The sequence below is a fragment of the Notechis scutatus genome, chromosome 4 (assembly GCF_049901735.1).
Source record: "Notechis scutatus isolate UNSWTSFEM ecotype Mainland chromosome 4, rNotScu1.2, whole genome shotgun sequence".
In the NCBI taxonomy this organism is placed as follows: domain Eukaryota; kingdom Metazoa; phylum Chordata; class Lepidosauria; order Squamata; family Elapidae; genus Notechis; species Notechis scutatus.
The window spans coordinates 47588879-47608378 of NC_142012.1; the positions used below are offsets into that span (position 1 = coordinate 47588879).

The 19500-nt window shown below is 36.1% G+C and overlaps 1 protein-coding gene across 4 annotated transcripts in view; it reads right to left on the minus strand.

Annotated features, from left to right (window-relative positions):
* GALNTL6 (polypeptide N-acetylgalactosaminyltransferase like 6) overlaps positions 1–19500 on the minus strand; it is a 503056-nt gene that overhangs the window by 101792 nt on the left and 381764 nt on the right. For all 4 annotated transcript variants that reach the window (XM_026678886.2, XM_087963330.1, XM_087963331.1 and 1 more), the window contains exon 6: positions 2791–2976. In XM_026678886.2, coding sequence (XP_026534671.1) covers positions 2791–2976 — 186 coding nt within the window. The remainder of the gene's footprint in view (positions 1–2790; positions 2977–19500) is intronic.

The following is a 19500-nucleotide window of genomic DNA, read 5'->3' on the forward strand; positions in this document are numbered from 1 at the left end:
GAGAGTTTGGTTGGAATGCTGACACTAACCCGAATTCCCTAAAAAGAAAATCACAGTGGCTTTTGCAAAAGCGGTGCTGCTGCCTGGGGTACTGAGCCCTGAGAGGCTCCCTACAAACATCGGGAGAGTAAAGGCTCAGGGAAGATGGAACAAGAACCAGAGACCAGTGAAGGTGCCACTGGACTTGTGCACGGGAAAATCTATGAAACCTGCTGTTACCCTTTGGAGACAGAAGTGGCTGCAGCCGAGACTGCACAGGCTGAAATCCGGAGCAGCATGAGACCCAAAGGACCAATCCTTTGGCAAACCCTGCCAACAGAACCAGCAGTTGGTGTCCCCATTCTCTGGGAGCACAGTGGCCACCGGGAACCGGAGCTGCCAACAAAGGGAAACCATTGTGATCCCTAGAGGCTAGCAGATTTCAGGAGTGGACGCTTCAACCAGTGGTCAGTCGCTAGCCAGGTTATCTAAAAAATTTGAACTGCTCAGTGTGGGTCCCACGGTTCAAACTTCCCCACATGCAAATCAGCCTGGATGAGTGCTGCCACCACCAGTTTTTCACTATCTGGAGTATGGAGCAATGGCAGGCCTGAGTAAGGCATCCGCTGTGGCTCATGCGGGGGTGGCCGAGCCAAGGCCTGGGTTCCAGCAATGAAGTCCCTCCATTGTGGCCGCAGCATTGTCACCTGCCATGACAGGATGAACCCCAAGGCCAGCAGACCGACCGAGCAGACAAGAAGGTGCAACCAGGCCAATCCAACAAGCTCCACTAGCACCTCCGGGGATGCCACGTGCAGACCAAGTTCTGCCCAGGTGGGCTTTTTATCCAGGACACGTGTGGATCCAATACCAGTGGATACCGGCTCCAATGCCATGGCCAATTCCTACAGCCGCAGCTGCACCCCCTCCAGCCACTACCCCATCACCATTCCCGGTCACTTTTTTTAAATTACATTTTTATTAAACATACACAAAAAAGAAAGAAAAAGACATTTTAAAAACAATGAACATAGTGCAATCATCTTAATCCACATAGTTGTTTTACATCACTAAGTCATATAAAAAGTAGTACATATTTACATTCTATATACATAGTATATAATATATGCATAACCTTAATCATTTCTTTTCTTGATCCTTCCTTTTTTCCAGCCAGTGATAAAACTTGTCCCATATTTTGTAATAATCAGATTTGTCCTTATTTTTTAATTCTTTTGTCAATTTTTCAATTTCTGTGCACATCCAAATTTTCCTAATTATTTCTATTTTGCCTGGGGTTTCTTTACATTTCCACTGTTGGACATAGGCTAATCTTGCAGCTGTGATTACATGGATTATTAAATATATAATATCTTTGTCACATTTTCCCACATTAATTCCTAACAAGAAAAATTCAAGTCTATACTCTATTTTAATTTTATACATCTCTTCTAACCATTTCTGGATTTTCTGCCAAAACATTTGGGCTTCTTTGTAATTCCACCATAAATGATAATATGTTCCATTTTCCTTATTACACTTCCAACATACAGGGGAAAGATGTGGGTACATTTTAGCCAATTTTGATGGTGGTATATGCCATCTATAAAACAATTTATATAAATTTTCCTTAAACAATGTGGCCAAAGTCATTTTTTTGTTTTGTTCCCAAATTTTTTTCCAATCATCCAAATTTATATTATATCCAAAATCTTTCATCCATGCCAACATCGTTTCTTTTACTTTTTCTTCTTCTAATTTACATTCCAATAACACTTTATAAATTTTTATCAATTTCTCATCAGTTCCCAATAGTACATCTAATTGTGTTTTACACCTGCTGATTCTCCATTCATTCATATCTTTCCCATATCTCGATTGGAGTTGTAAGTAAGCCCACCATTCTATGTCTACTCCTTGGCCTTTCAAATCTTGCTTTGATCGTAATTCTCCTCTATCATTTAAAATATTCTCATAAGTAATAATTTTTCCTTGGCGGAGTAAGTGTGGGTACATCAAAGCTTCCAGTGTAAATAGCCATATTGGTGTTTCTACATAAATTTGTCTTTTAGCTTTGTTCCATGCGGTTAACCATGTCTGCCTAATTTTGTGTCTTGGGAAGTATCTATGGCCTTCTTGTTTGTCCTGCCATAAAAAAGCGTGCCATCCTGCCTGTAAATTGTAACCTTCTAGAGTTAATATTCTTTTATTCTTGTGATTTATCCAATCTTTAACGCTTGTTAGGATTGCAGTTCTACAATACAATTCCCAGTCAGGTAGGCCAAATCCAACCTAATCTGTGGCATCTTGCAACAATTTTAATTTTATTCTTGGTTTTTTTTTTCCCATATGAATCTCAATGTCAATTTATTTAGTTAGAAGAAAAAAACTTTAATACAAATAGAGCTAAAGACAGCTAAAGCCTATTTTACTTCATGGATTGAAGTGAGATAATGATAAAATTACAGGTGTGCCATGGAAAATGATATTCCAGAAAATGGTTATGCTGTGGTTACATGCAAGTGGAAAAAGCACTGTATTTGCAAAATATCTCCCATTCAAATTTTGTTTCTTCACAACATAGAATAGGTCATAGCAATGGATCTACCAAACCCTAATATCCATAACACATTATTTTTAGGAATCACAGTCAAATCAAAATATTTGGTTGCACAATGAATCTTTTTGTGTCTATCTATCTGACATTGTACATACCAATAGTTATCATTTCAAAAGTGACAGAAGAGGTAAAAAAAGAAACAATGGCAAAAATACTTCAATATTCAGATTAAGGTATTTTATGGTTCTTACTTAATAAAGGAGGTAGCCAGTTCAGATTAACTTCACAGTGCGAATCTAGAAAAGTCAATACTTCTCCTGTAGCTATTGAAGCTCCAAGTAATCTGGTGCGAATAAGTCCTTCCCGCTTCTTGGTGCGCACAATTCTCACTTTGTCAATATGAACCATATATTCCTCCAGTTTTTCTTTTAAATGTTCTACAAAAGATATGGATAAGAATATGGAAGCTTAGGTTAGGAAGGGATGACTCAAGAATATATGATCCTTTTCATTATACATATTCGCATTCACTTTGCTTTTTTATCCAGAGCTCCTCATTGTTTGCCAAACTGTCTGAGGAGCTTCATAAATGACAAATGCTTTTTTGTATAAATACAGAAAAAGAAATAACTGACATTTTAAAATCTCTTCATAGAACATTCACTGTTGGAAAACTTCCAGCTTGCATAGAATCATAATTATAATGACCTCAAGATGCTCATCCACCTCCAGAGCCTGCTGTCCAAGGCCAAATGAACATTCTGGCATATGGTTTTGCACATGGTGCCCTTTCTAAATAAGCTTACTAGCTTATTTATGTAAAAATATGGATAGTATGAATGTGTATTTATTTCCATTTATATAGTTAAATCAGCATTAATGAAGGTGCAAGATCAAATACATTTTTGGAGTAACTTCAAAAACTAGATACATTTTTTCAGCAAATAAACAATTGCTAAGGCTTTATTAATAGCAGTTAGCTATATACCCCTTCCCTTTCAATTCCTCTAGTTGACATTAGGAAGAATGACAGTCAGAACAGACATCAGAAAACCAGAAAGACTGTGAGTTCTAGGGTGCCTTAGATGCAAAGCCAACTACTTATTTTCCCTAAGTCTTCTGAAGAAGGCAATGGCAAATCACTTCTCTATCAGAATACTCAATCAGAATACAGCGGGAAAGGATCTTGGAGATCTTCTAGTCCAACCCCCTGTTTAAGCAGGAGACCCTATACCATTTCAGATAGGTGGCTGAAATGGTATAGGGCCTTCTGCTTAAGAAGGAGGTGGCTAAAAACCCCAGTGATGAAACACCTACAGCATCTGAAGGCAAGCTGTTCCACTGGTTAATTGTCCTCACTGTTAGGAAGTTTATCTTAATTCCAAGTTGCTTCTCTCCTTGATTAGTTTCCATCCATTGTTTCTTGTATTCCCCCCTGGTGCTTTGGAAAATAAGTTAACTTCTTCTTCTTTGTAGCTGCCTCTTTTCTCTAGGCTGGCCATACCCAGTACCTGCAACCGTTCTTCATATGTCTTTGTCTTCAGGCCCTTAATCATCTTAGTTGCTCTTCTTTGCATTTTTCCAAAGTCTCAACATCTATTGTGTAATGTACCAAAACTGCATGCAGTATTCCAGGTGTGGTCTTACTAGTACTTCTAGTAAGACCACAAGTTCTAGTACTTCATGTGATTTTTTTTAATACAACCAAGGATTGCATTAGCTTTTTTTGTATTAGCTGCTGTTGCACACAGCTGGCTCATGCTTAAGTGATCATCTCCAAGGTCCCTTTCACATTTACTGTTTTTGAGCCAGGTTTCACCTAATCTGTACTTGTAGCTTTGGTTTTATCTGCCTGGGTGTAAAATACTGCTTTTCTCCACTTTTTCATTTTGTTGGACAGGGCCCGTTGTTCAAGTCTGTCAAGATATTTGTGAATCCTGAGCTTGTCTTCTGGGGTGTTGGCTATTCCTGCCAGCTTAGTGTCACCTGCAAATTTAATGAGTTCTATTCCTTCATCTAAGTCATTTATGAAGATATTGGCCTAAGACAGAAACTTGTGGTAGGTCACTGCTTACTTCCCTCCATGCAGATACAGTACCATTAAGAACTACTCACTGAGTACAGTTTGTCAGTCAGTTACAAATCCAAAAACCTGCAGGAATTTGTTTAGGCAGTGTCTGAAAATTGGTCATGACTGAACAGAAGAGGAAAAAGATATGGCTTTCACACCTGTCTTTTTCTAAAACCAAATATAACATTGCTTTCATAAAGTATATCACTCCACCAAATTAATTATTCTAATATCAATACATGTGTCCCCAGTAGTAGTGGGATTCAAATTTTTTTACTACTGGTTCTGTGGGCATGGCTTGGTGGGTGTGGCAGGGGAAGGATACTGTAAAATCTCCAGTCAAGAGGGGTGGTATTTGCCAGTTCTCTGAACTACTCAAAATTTCCACTACAGGTTCTCCAGAACAGGTCAGAACCTGCTGAATACCATCACTGGTCCCCAGCCATTATGAATACAAGTTGTGGATTTGGGGGTCATGAGGCATCAAATACAAATAATAATAAGTAATAATAGAGAGCCAATTTGTCACGTTTTGTTTAAGGCAGCAGGTTAGAGAGCAGGACCATGAATTCAAGTCCTGCCTTACCCAGGAAAGCCAGCTGGGAGACCTTGGGCCAGTCACCTTCTCTCAGCAGAAGTCATCTCACAGGGTTATGGGGTAATTAGGAGAAGGAAGCTCTGTTGCCTATGTGTGCTATCTTGAGTTATTTGTAAAAAATAATAAATGGGATATAAATAAACAAATCTTGAGTTTTGTCATTACCTATCATTTGGATCCTAGAAAGATCATGTAAGATTTTTTTTCTGTAGAAGTTCCAAGGATATTATTTAGGTACCAATAAAGGTTTCTCTTGAAGTCTACTGTATGGAATGCAGTAAATGGTAATGGAAGACCAGTTAATTATTTTGTAGAGTTCATGACTGTGAGTCAAAAATTAAAGTTTTGTTCCTCATCTACTATAATCTGAATATTACTCAGACTTCCTTGCATCTGCTATTTTCCTAATAAAATTGTGTACATTAAGCATACTATTTCCTGTGGCAAAAATCCACACATTACACTTTTCTTTTTGCTGCCCTTTAGCAGTATACATTTTTGCAGCCCAGATGATAATCATAATATTAATTTAATTAATATAATCAACTTAATTAATCTGACATTCAGTGTTATCCCAAGAAAATGAACTTGCATAAAACCAGAAGTATGCCCAGTTTTGACTCTACGAGCAAATTTAGATATGACTCTAAGCTAATTAATCTCCAGATAAGCATCTGATAAAAATAACCATTAGTTCTTTGCTAGCGTTTAGTGATTATCGGGATTTTCCCAACTCAAATTGAACAGCCTTAATTTTGAGAGGCAAAATTTCTTACTCCAGTCAAAAACTAAGAGCAAATAAAATTAAGTTTAAGTTCAGATCTTTACTATAGCAGTAAGGATGGTGGAATGTATATAATTTTCTGCCCTTATCACCAGAAATTATCTAGTGACACCGTTAAAGCTTATCTATATCAGAATCAGAAGAACTACATTTAGGTGTAGTTTTATGACTTTTGCAGACAAAATAATTTGTATCTGTTCATAGTCCACTGTCAGCAGGCCAGAGATTGGTGAATTGGGATTGTTGAAACCTTGCAAGTCATCTGGGAATCTGTGGACTGAGAAACTGGGCAAGGTTCTCCATGGAATAAGTTTTGTCCTATTTGGACTTACCTCTTTTGACTCAAATGAGCTACCAAAAATAGACAAAGAGCTATATCAAAAAAGTAATAAACATCTATTTGAGAGAGGAGGTGGTGATAATGGCTTTGAAGAGGTTTTCCTCATCAAAAGTAATTTTTGGTTCAGGCATTTTGGACAATCCATCTCCCATATCTTTTGGGGGTAAAGATTGTGGAGATGATGATGGGAAGCAACTACAGAGAACCTACCCAGGTCAATTCTATGTGAGGGATAAGGGAACAACTGAGCAAGGAATGTGATGGAAATCTTAATTATGTACATTGTTGTATTATGCTCAGTTTTTTAGTTGGATGATATTACTTTTCATTATAAATTATTTTTTACAGTGGTCTTTTAATTTACATAAATACATTTATTTATTCATGATATTTGTTCATATTAATTTTTTATCATATGATGATGTGGAATTAAGATTTATTTGTCAGCTGCCCAGTGCCTTTGATTGGGGAGACACACAAAATTTTAGTCAATAAATAATTAACTTGCCTCAAATAATTTCAGGACTTACACTAACAGATTTACAATTATAAAAATATCTGCCATAATACCTATTGCATGCAAATAAAATAGTCATTATTATTCAAACTAGAAATTTAGGATAATTGCTCAATGTCAAAGCACAAAGAAATGTGAAATTATTTCAGATTTATATTATAAGAATCAGAAGATTTCTATAAAACTGCTATGCGATAATGAGAAAGTCCACTAAAATGAAATAACTATAATATATTTAGGATGCATGCATCCTGGTAATTTATTATCACTGGATTCTTTTCTGGAATACTTGCTGTGACACTGGAGCATTAATCTCAGATAGTTTTTGTATATGGTAATATATTGCATAAATTCCAATTTTAGACAGAATGGAATGGACTGAGAAGAAATAATTTGGCTATGTTTATTTATTTATTTTTTGTGCAATAATGGTATATGTGAAATGCAGGCACCAGTATAATTTCTGATCAAAATGGGGAGTTGGTTCTTAATTTAAATTATTTTTTAAAAATCATTATTTTTTTCATGCTATTTACTAAACAAGGTAATCAATCATAGAGCAGATATATGCCAGGAATCTGCCAGATAGGAATTGGCAGAAAAACAGACAAATAAAATGATATGCAGGAACAGGAGCTTTATAGGTTGTCAGTAGCTTGACAAGCAATGATAAAGGACAGTATTATGGTTCCCCTAGTGACATTCTATAAACAAATTCTCTATTGTAATTATTTTCCGTGTGTCGTTTTTATCTTCATTTAAAGTAAAGAGAAATTTACAGAAAGAATAGCAAACAGGCAATTCTTTTCCCTGTCCTAATAACTAAGAGGGACTTGGCAGAATGGTCAAAGATATGCTTCAGTCAAGGCTGCCAATGTCCTTGGCCCATTTTTTAGAGTTGCCAACATTTTTTGAGATATTTCACAGTCTGGGCCAAAAACCTTTAAACATCTCCAGTAATGCTGTGATGATGAGAATCGTGTCTGTTGATTTTCTGTCTCTCACAGAGGTAGTGGGGTCATTAGGTAAGAGATTGAAAATAAAACTACTGCCTCATAATGAACTCGTATTTGGAATACAGTGTCTAGTTTGGTTGCCTCATTTGAAAAAGAATATAATAAAACAGTATAGTAGATGGAACAGTATAATAGATGGAAACTAAGCAGTCAGGGACTCAAAAGGGACTCCTATGTGAAAAGATTATAATTGCTCTTCTGGGGAAAAAGATGATTGGAAAGAGATCATGATTGATCATAAAATCATGATTGATAAAAGAAAGTGACCAGAACATGATTTTTCTCCCCTATCTAAACATTATGGCAAGTGGTAATAAGATGAAGTTGACTGGGAAGAGAATTAAAACAGAAAGAAGAAAGCACTGCCGATTAAGCTATGAATGTAATTGCTAAAGGACACAGTGATGATCACTAGCCTGGATGGCATTAGAACAGAATTGGATTAATTAGTGGAGGGCAGTTCTGTTAAGAGCTATTAGCTCCACATTGGGAGCAATTCCCTTACAAACCATTTCAGGGAAACAATGGCTGAAGGAATATGTCTCCATCTTCTGCTTGTAAAGATTTCAGGGATATCTGGATAGCAACAGTAGAAACAATAGGTTGAACTATTAGAATAGTAGGGTTATTCTTATGTTTAAAATCAGATGGCTACTGACAGAGCATTGGATGTAACTGCATCTGAACACAAATTTTTGTATATCAATTTTTGCATAGAGTAGGGCAAAAAGCAGAAAATAAAAATATTGGTTGATGCTTTGCTATATGTAGTTCAAAATGCAAAAAGAGACATTTAAATGATATAAAGAAAATTAAATTCATTGTATGCTCAACAAAGATGAAGGTTTATGAGTTCTAAGCTAGGAAATATTCAAAATTATCTGGAGACAATTTTCCTACAAGTAGAGAGTCAACAAAAACTTCTTTTACAGCCTTATTCCTTAGGATTTTCATTTCTGTTTTAGGAAGCTAGAACGCATGGGTGCAAGAGCATTCTCTTATTTGTTTTTCTTAGACAGTCTGGAGTACTTATTATTACTGGATTTCTTCTATCTGAGACACTGACAGGTCATAATGGCCTTGGCAGGTGACCAACAGTTTGAAGCCAAGACTGTTTAAAAGTTTATATGTACTCTACTCAGTCCATATAAACTTTCCTAGCTCAAATATCAATTACATGTAAAAGTTGGGTGTCTGACAGCCAATGGGATAAATTTCTTGTACGGGAACAGGAAACACTAAGGTAGGGCCCAACAGAGGGTATATAAGGGACTCTCAGCATCTCAGCCCTTCCTTCTTTTCCTTCATCCAACATCTTGAAGCATGTGATCATCCTTTTAACTTTGGAGCTCCAAGCCATGTGGTCCTGTCCACCATTAAACCATCTTTCCAAACAGCCTCCAAGTTTTCAGTGTCTTTTTCCCCACTTGGAACTGAACCCAGAAGGATATGTCTTCCAACAACATATAAGAAAAATTTCTACATGCACAGTACTTACATTTTAAAAGATTTGTTTGCATTTTCTATAACTATTTTTGCTATGTATTTTGAAGTTTTTTTCAAAATAAAGTTTGTTAACTATAGTTCAATAAAAATAAATTTAAAAATGTAAGAGTTAAAATAGATATGAAAATCATTTAGCTTAAAAATCAATTAGTCTGACAGCTTTTTTGTTAGTGTCCCCATAAAAATAAGAGTTTTTAGAATTATGCCACAATTAATAAAACCTTTTAAAATATCTTATATGAAGTTGCTTGTTTTAAAGTAGTGCTGGTCTAAAATTGTTTTAAAACTGTGTGCTTCAATTTAGACTGTTCTTTAAAATGGTTGCTTTCATTAAAATGTAATTGATTATTTTAGGAGCCTTTGAGATAAGTTTGACTTGTCGGATCTTGCCTAAAAAAGCTGTCTAGGACTATTTTAATTAACTGAACAAATTAAATAGGTGTAAGCTTGTTCTTGACTGATGCTATTTTACTGATTTTTCCTTATTTAACAAAAGAACAATACAAAATGGAAATTTTGTATACTTTGTATATAATATACTGCATATTGTGAAGCATTTGGAAATGTTATGCATATAACCTTGCTTACTGACCACTTGTTATATGATAATTTTATGGCCATTTAAAAAGCTTTCAAAGCATCTCTCAGCCACAGGAATTGCCATTACAATCAGTATCCTTGCCCTGTTCTCATATGTTTTTTCTTTTCTTTTTTCCTTTCTCACACAGCAAAGAGATTGCAAAAGAATGCATTGCAAGAGATTAAGCTGTTTGCTTTCTTACAAAATGAAAGCAATGTGATCATACATCACAGTGGGGTGAGGGCATACTATGCAGACAGTTTACACTACTCTCTTTTTTAAAAAATCCTCTCAAATCTCTCTATTCTACAGGAGTGAAGAGGGGAGTAGAGTGGAGAAAAAAAGGAAGCAATTTCTGTAGGCAATCTCTTCTTTGCCTGACCCTTGCCTGCTGCCAGCATAATTGCATTGCTCTTCGTGGATAGAAAAGCCAACAGATTACTCTCTTGAAATATTTTCCTCTTTGATCTCTAAACTCTATGATTGAAGAGAAGGGTCAGACAAAGAAGAGATTGCTTATAGAAATAACTTGTTTTTTCTCCTCTCCTCCTCCTTCAAGAGAAAATGCAAGGTTTCTGAGGAAAGTTTTCCTTTGCCTTAATTCCTCACACACATACCAGCAGATACTGGAGAAGAAGAGATTTCAAAATAGTACTATAAACTTGATGTGCAGCACACCAGAAAATTCTAGTCCCAATCTGCCAGCACTATCACAGCTTTTGATGTATACAACACAGAAATCAGGCATTCAAACATTCCAAAGGGTAGGAGAATGATTAGGTGGCAAAGAAAAGCAGAAAATGTCTCTTTTCCAGACAGAAAGATAAGTTATGGTCATAGGGTAACTTAGCTGTTATGGCTCACCAGCTGCCAGTGGATCTGGTGGCAGACTTGGACAGTGAGGAGGTTGGGGAGGAACTTGGGGCAGTCCTGCAGTCTGGGGAAGGCTCTGATGGGTGCTCTGCGTTGGAGGCAGAGATGGGGCTAGGACCATCCAACATTTTTCAGATGCCTTCAGAGTCAGAGATAAGTGGGGAAGAAGAACAGCTGGAGCCTATTCTAGATGTGCCTATGCATAGAGCTGTCAGGAGAAGGGAACAACTAAGGAACAGGGGCTGACTTGGAAGAAAAGGCACAAGTGGACACTGAATGGCCCCTCCCATAGGGAATAAATAGGAGCAAAAGGGGAGAGGTGTTTGCAGGAGACAATTAGTTCGCCAATTATTGTGAAGATTTGCTTATCTGAGTTCATGCCTCACAGAGACACCTTGTCAAGTATTTCCTTTTACAGCATTGCAACTGGAAGCTGTCGGCCTGGCAATTATCCAAGGACTGATAAGGTTTGTTCTTACACTTAAACCTGGGAAGGATTATTGCCGGGACTTTTCTGGGTGTGAATTCACATTAACTAAATAAAAAGGTTTTTTTTTCAGGAGAAGAAGTTTGTTTTGTGATTCTGTTCAGGACAAGAAGTTTGTTTTGTGATTCTGGGTCAGAACATTAGCGACTGCTTAGCATCTAGAGCAGGGGTATCAAACTCAAGGCCCAAGAGCCAGATCCGGCCCTCAGGGTGCTTAGATCTGGCCTCTGGGGTTGCCCTGGAAACAGCAAAGGACTGGCCTGCGGTGCCTCTGCCAGAAAAAATGGAGCTCAGTGAGGACGTATAGAAAGTAGAAAATATCTAAAAATTAATACAAGATAAAAAGTTGGCATATATTGTTTCCCACAAATATTTTTCCTTTTCACAATTGTACTCAAATTTGGCAAATGTAGTTAGATATATGTCCATGGAGATTCTCAGTCATTCAAGTCATGGTTGTCCCAAAGGTACTTTTTTAAAGAGGCAACTGGACTTTCTGGTGTTTCTTTGAAGATGTTTCATTTCTCATCCAAGAAGCTTCTTCAGAGCTGAAGTTGAAAAGCAAAACCTCTTCAAAGAAAAACAAAAAGTCCAGTTGCCTCTTGAAAAAGCACCTTTGGGAATAGTTAGACATATATTTACTGTTTAAGGTTTAAGAAAACATTACACCACAATGTGTGCCAATTTGAGTTATTGAAGGATATAAGTTAGTTATTTAAGAATTCTCAGAAATTTCTACTGCTCCTTAATACGGAAGTCGTGCATTAAGTCAACTGGATTTGTTTAGGTAGGCCAGTCTTTTTTCTAATTTCCTATTAGTTTAATTGACTATTAGTCTGTTTCTCAGCATAATTTGATGTTAAATGCTGCTGTTAAGCTTTAAACTTTTCCTCTCAAAATAAATGTTTGTCATAAGATACCATTAGTTCACCCTCACTCCTCAGTTTATTACACATTACACACTAATTCAATATTTACCAATAGTCATAATATTGTTTCAGAATACCATGGACAGTCAAGACTGTAAAAAATAGATCACCGAGTAGATATCAATCCAGAGTTTTCACTTCAGGCATAGGGTAAAACTCTTTGTGCACATTAAGCAAAGACAATGAAGGTTTCATTTTTGGAAAATTGGAAAGAAAGAGAAGAGGATGACCAGTAACAAAATGAAAGGACTTACTCACAATGATGATGGATGCACTGTTGTAGCGAGGTTTACTTATTTATAATACTGTTAAAAGTATCTCATATTTTATTTATTTATTTATTTATTTATTTATTTGATTTGCCAATTGTTTACAAGATAATAAGTATAAATGTATACATAGTTGTGAATACATGAAATGGGTACATATAAGAAAAATAAAAGAATAAGAGAAACAATAGGACAGGGACGGTAGGCACGTTGGTGCGCTTTATGCACGCCCCCTACAGGCCTCTTAGGAAAGGGGTGAGGTCAATAGTAGACAGTCTAAGGTTAAAGTTTTTGGGGTTTGGGGAAGAAACTACAGAGTCGGGTAGAGTATTCCAGACATTGACCACTCTATTGCTGAAGTCGTATTTCCTGCAATCAAGTTTGGTGCGGTTTACTTTGAGTTTGTATCTATTGTGTGCTCTTGTGTTGTTATGGTTGAAGCTGAAGTATTCATTGACAGGTAGGACATTGCAATGTATGATTTTATATACCATGCTTAAGTCAGACCAAAGACGGCGTAATTCAAGGTTTTCAAGTTCTAGAATTTCAAGTCTGGTGGCATAAGGTATTCTACAACGAGTAGAGGAGTGGAGAACTCTTCTTGTGAAATATTTCTGGACTTTCTCAATTGTGCTAATATCAGATACGTAGTGTGGGTTCCAGACTGATGAACTGTATTCGAGTATTGGTCTAGCAAATGTTTTGTATGCTCTGGTTAGTAGTGTGATATTACCAGAGAAAAAGCTACGTAGGATTAGGTTAACAACTCTTAATGCCTTTTGGCTATGTAGTTGCAGTGGGCTCTAGCACTTAGATCATTAGAGGTGAGTATTCCAAGATCCTTTACAGAGCTTGAGTCATCAACAAGATCTTGACTATTCAGCTTGTATTTTATTTTCTGATTTTTTTTGCCAATATGTAAGACAGAGCATTTATTTGTTGAGATTTGAAGTTGCCATTTGTTTGACCACTCTGATACATAGTCAAGATCTTTTTGTAGGGTAGCAGTATTGTCTGTGGTATTGAACAGCTTTACATCATCAGCGAAGAGAACGCAATTGCTCTTAATATGATCACAAAGGTCGCTTATGTAGAGTATGAAGAGAGTTGGTCCTAGAACACTGCCTTGGGGAACACCACTATTGACAGGTACTGGATTTGATAGTACGCTCCCGATTTTGACCATTTGTTGTCTGTTTGACAGGAATGCTTCTATCCAGTTATTCAGTTGTCCAGAGATACCATAGGATTTTATTTTTAGGAGTAGTTTGTCGTGTACCACTGAATCAAAGGCTTTACAGAAGTCTATGTAGATTGCGTCTATTGCTTTGCCCTGGTCGAGTTGTGTCGTCCATATGTTTTTGCAGTGTAAGAGTTGCAGATTACAGGATAGTTTTTTTCTGAAACCAAATTGTTTATTGAGAGTAGGTTATTTGTCTCTAAGTGAAGGATGATGGATTGGTTAATAATTGATTCCATGACTTTACAGGTGACGCAGCATAAGGAGATTGGCCTGTAATTTTCAACTAGGCTTGGGTCTCCCTTTTTGAAGATAGGGATGACTGTGGCTTGTGACCATAGGTTAGGCAAGGAGTTGGTTCTGAAAGATTTTTCAAAGATTATGCTTAGAGGTTTGGCTATGGCAGTGGATAGCTTTCTTAAGAAGTAGGCACATATTCCATCCGGTCCAATAGATAGAGATGGTTTTAGGTTGCGTAGTGCTTTTCCAACATTGTCTTCTGTGAAATCGATATGTATTAGATCATTGTTGTTATCTGTGGTACGGCTAGGAAATACTGGGCATGATCCATTGCTGTTTACAAATACTGAGCCGAAGAATGTGTTAAAGATGTTGGCTTTAATGGTGTCGTCGTGCAGTCTTTACCATCAGGTCCTATCAAGGGAGGGATGGACCTTGAGTCTTTTAGTTTGTTGTTTACAAAATTGTAAAAACCACGGGTGGAATTGGTGCTTAGAAGGTTTTCCTCTTGTTTAATGTGATAATTGATGCATTCGGTCTTTATCTGGTCGCATAAATTTTTGTATCGGTTTTTGAAATTGGCAACGTGACCAGATTTGTTTTTCCGCCAGAGTGATCTCTTTTTGGATTGAAGTTTCCTTATTGATATGGGTAATCTGCTTTTTTGTTTTGTTTTGGGAGTTGTTGTTGGTACATATAGTTTGATGACTCTTTTGACTTCAAGTAAAAATATGTTGTAATGGTCTTCAACAGTATTGCATCCAGTGAATAGAGATTGCCAATCAAGGGATGAGAGATCGTTGTGTAAAGATCATAGTTGCCTTTTTGAAGTTACAATTGGGGATTACATCATTGTGGTGATTTTTGTGTGGACGTATGTTGAGACAAAAGTCAATCATATTGTGGTCACTACTGAAAAGGGTTCTTTAGTTTGTATTCCGTAAATTAAATTCAAACTATTGCAGAAGATGAGATCGAGGCAGTTGTTTAGTCTAGTGTTGTTGGTTACTAGTTGTTCCAGTCCCAGATTTGTAATAGCATTGTAGAAGGTTGTGTGTATGATTTCAGTTGTACAATCATTTAGGGTCCAGTCAATATGAGGTAGATTGAAATCACCAAGAAAGATAAAAGGGTATGGGCAGGATGCAGCCCATGTTAGTAATGTATTTAGCTTGTTTACATGTTCGATGTCATAATCAGGTGCTCTGTAACATAGTAAGAATCGAATTGTGATATTTAAGGATAGTTCACAGATGATGGTCTCAGGAAGAGCAAGCTCCTGGGTAACTTGGATATTTTTTAGATGTAAGGATTTTTATAGAAGATAGCAACACCACCTCCTCAACGATTTTCACGATCTGATCGGTAAACATGATAGTCTCTTACTGTGGTAATGGAGTCGGGGAGAGATGCATTGAGCCATGTTTCACAGACAAATATAATGTCAAAGTTAGCCATATTTAGGAGGATGAGAAATTCAGGTATTTTATTCACGAGGCTTCTTGCATTGAGTAGTTTGCATTTAAGGCCGGCAGTAGTTGGAATTGAGGTAGTTGGGGGCGTGCGTGCCTAGTCTTGGGTGATGGTGGATCGGTTGAGGTAGGGTTGTGGTTGAGGGTAAAAGCTGAGTATTGGGTTGCATGGCTTACTTTTGATACAGTCAGCATGGTAGTCAATGTACAGGTCCTTCTCTCCATTGTCTAGACGGTTTTTGAGTTCAATGCGGAGTACACGGGAGCGGGCATGTTGCTGTATGGTTAGGTCAGGGCGGCAACGGAGGTTCTTATGGTTGGTGTTGGTTTTGGCGAGTGAGTTTATAGTATAAATGAATTTACGTTTGCTTGATTCATTTTTGCAAATGACTCTGCACAGGCGTGGGGCTACAGAGCCGTCACTGTTATTGAGCTCTCGCCAATGCGTGAAATGTCAAGTATTTCATCAGCGGAGATGGTTGATGCTTGATAATCCCTGATGATGTTTCGGACAGTTGTGATGTCATCATTGTTATTGGTGACCTCTAGACCAAATAAGATGGCGTTTGGACGTTTCGCTCACGCTCAACAGCTTCTCTGATGAGGATTGGGATATCAATATTTGTCTGGGTTGTGTTTATTTGTGGATTGGGTTTTGGATTGGGTTGTGGTTGTTGGGTAGAGATGTGGTTTGTAGCTATTGGAAGTTCAGGTTTTTGCGTTGTTTCTTTTTTTTTCAAGGTTGGATATTCTTTCTTTTACGGCGTCCAGGGATGCTACTATGGTTTCAATGGTATCAATTCTTTCCAACAGATCCAATTTGGGTTTGCATGCGTCCAGGGATGCTACTATGGTTTCAAGGGTATCAATTCTTTCCAACAGATCCAGTTTGGGTTTGCATGAATTGCAGTAATATGGAAACTCATTGGATGATTCCAGGTATTGAATAAATTGCTCGGTTAATCCCAAGCAGTCATGATGAGTGTATTTCTTACACAGAGAACATTTGATGGAGTTTTCATTATCCTTTAGATTTTTGTAGCATTTAAGGCATGTGCAGGAGTCTTGTGGATCATTGGTGGGGATTATGTTCTCTGTAGGTAGTGCTTTGGCATAGGATTTTTTTCTTGTCATGGTAGGTTTGTTAAGATGGTACGTTGATTAAATTAATTAATGGAACAATATCACACCAATCAATCATCAATTGCAGTAATCTCTAGTCAGATAATATTTCTGGGCAACAATCAGCCTAATCAATTAAATATTCTAAACACTAATCAATTAATTACACTAATCATTAATCACACTGTTCATTTAAATTCACTAAATCATTGATTTTACTATTCAATTAAAATTACATGCATATTGATCTTTTCAACTAGTCAGTAATAACACTATTTGCACTAAACACTCTAGTCACACTAATCAATTAGGACCATAAATCAATTGAACCATTAATAAAATATTTTATAGAAATTGATTATCTAACCGTAGATATAGGTGATGAGGTAGAAAAGTTGTAAGTTTTGAGGTATTGAGTTAATCAGTGTTTGATTAAAGTAATGAGGTAGTATTAAGAGTCTGCAAGGAAAGGGTTAATGCTGTTGTTGACTGAGAGGAAATTGTAATAGTAGATTGCTATTTTTTAACCTTATACTTTAATATTTTTGTAACCTTATACTTTAAGTTTCCTTGTTTATACATAAATCCTTCTCTCATGTACTTTTAGTTTTTTTAAAAGGCTATCATTTCCTTAAAATCATTTAGTATAAAACATAAAATAAATCTGAAAATCCGCACCATTTTTAAATAGGCAGAAGAATGTCCCATTTCCAGTTAAGAATATATGGAAACAGCCTACCCACATCTACTTCCACCACAATTTTGATAAATCTTGGACAATTTATTGAAGTTTTTTTAAAAAATCCAATAATTTAAAAATTATTTAAAATTATTTTAAAATTATTTAAAATTATTTTAAAATTATTTAAAATTATTTAAAACCATTTAAAATATTTTAAATATTTTTTTAAAATTTTTAAAAATCAAAAGTATTATAAGTTATTCAAATTTGACCTGAATTATTCTTCAGTTGGCTTAGAAGGTCAAATACACACACACACACACAAAGGAGACCCAGATTCATTTATTTTTATTTTATTTTTATTTATTTATTTTGATTTGTCAATCGCTTACAAGATAATAGGTATAAGTAAAAACATAGTTATGAATACATGAAATGGATACATATAAGAAAAATAAAAGAAACAATAGGACAGGGACGGGAGGCACATTGGTGCGCTTATGCATGCCCCCTACAGACCTCTTAGGAAAGGGGTGAGGTCAATAGTAGACAGTCTAAGGTTAAAGTTTTTGGGGTTTGGGGAAGAAACCACGGAGTCAAGTAGAGTATTCCAGACATTGACCACTCTGTTGCTGAAGTCGTATTTCCTTCAGTCAAGTTTGGTGCAGTTAACCTTGAATTTGTATCTATTGTGTGTTGTTATGGTTGAAGCTGAAGTATTTATTGACAGGTAAGTCATTGCAATGTATGATTTTATATACCATACTTAGATCAGACCAAACATGGCGTAATTCTAGGTTTTCTAGGTCTGGAATTTCAAGTCTGGTGGCATAAGGTATTCTGCAACGAGTAGAGGAGTGGAGAACTCTTCTTGTGAAATATTTCTGGACTTTCTCAACTGTGCTAATATTGTCTATAAGATCATAGTTGCCTTTTTTGAAGTTATAATTGGGGATTACGTCATTGTGATGATTTTTGTGTGGGCATATGTTGAGACAAAAGTCAATCATATTCAACTGTTTGCCAAGCTCTAAATCTCACTGAGTGAAGCCTAGTTTATATATATATATTGACATCTTTGAAGGAAGGTTGAGAAAACCTTAATAGTCTAATTAAGAGGAAGAAATTGAGATGGGCATTGAACAGGCTATACTAAAGGACAATGAGTTTATACAAATAATGGAAAAAGAAATGGACTTTTTCTTTAAAGAAAATAGAAAAAAAGAAACATCACTATAAAATGTGTGGGACATGGCCATAGCATATATGTGACGATTACCCATAACATATACAGCAAAAAGAAACAAGAAAAAGAAACAACAACAAAAAATACTACAAGAAGATCTTAAAAAGCTGGAGATAGGACTGCAGAAAACCCCGCAAAAGAGCACCATAAAAGAAAAAATGGAATTAACAAAACACAAATTTAATAGAAAAAGAAGACATGGCACACAAAATTAAAATGGCGAAACAAAACTTTTTTGAAAATAGAAATAAGCCAGGAAGGTGGCTAGCATATAAGTATATAAACTGAAAAAAGAAAAAGAGAAGAAAATTATACAAAAACCTGTTAGATGAGAAGTGGATTCTCCACCACCAAAATGAAGATAAAAAGAAAATAATCCAGGAATTTTATGGAAAACTTTATAGTAAAGAAAAAATATCAGAAGACATGATAAAACAATACTTGGAGAAGGCTGCATTATACAAGAAACAGCGTAAGCGATGCTAAATGAAAGAATAATGATGATGGAATTAACAGAAGCAATTAAAAGACAAAAAACAATAAAACACCTGGACCAGATGGGCTGCTGGCAGAACTTTATAAACATTTACAAGGTACATTAAGGCTGCCAGTGTTGGAGGTCTATAATGAAGCTTTGTTAAAGGCCAACTACCCAAAACTTGGTCAGAAGCAAATATTACTTTAATACCAAAAGAAGATTCAGACTTACAACAGATAAAAAAACTATAGAACAATATCATTATTAAATGTAGATTACAAAATATATGTATCAATAATAGCAGAAAGATTGAAAAGGCTTCTGAATGAATTTATACATCCAAATCAGAATGGCTTCCTACCTAAAAGACAAATTAAAAATAATGAGAATTATTTTAAATACATTGGAATATTATGAAGTACACTTTAAAAAACAGTTGGCATTGAACTTTCTAGATGAGTAATTTAATTGGTAATTCATGATATCTCAATAAAAATGTATGGACTTTGGT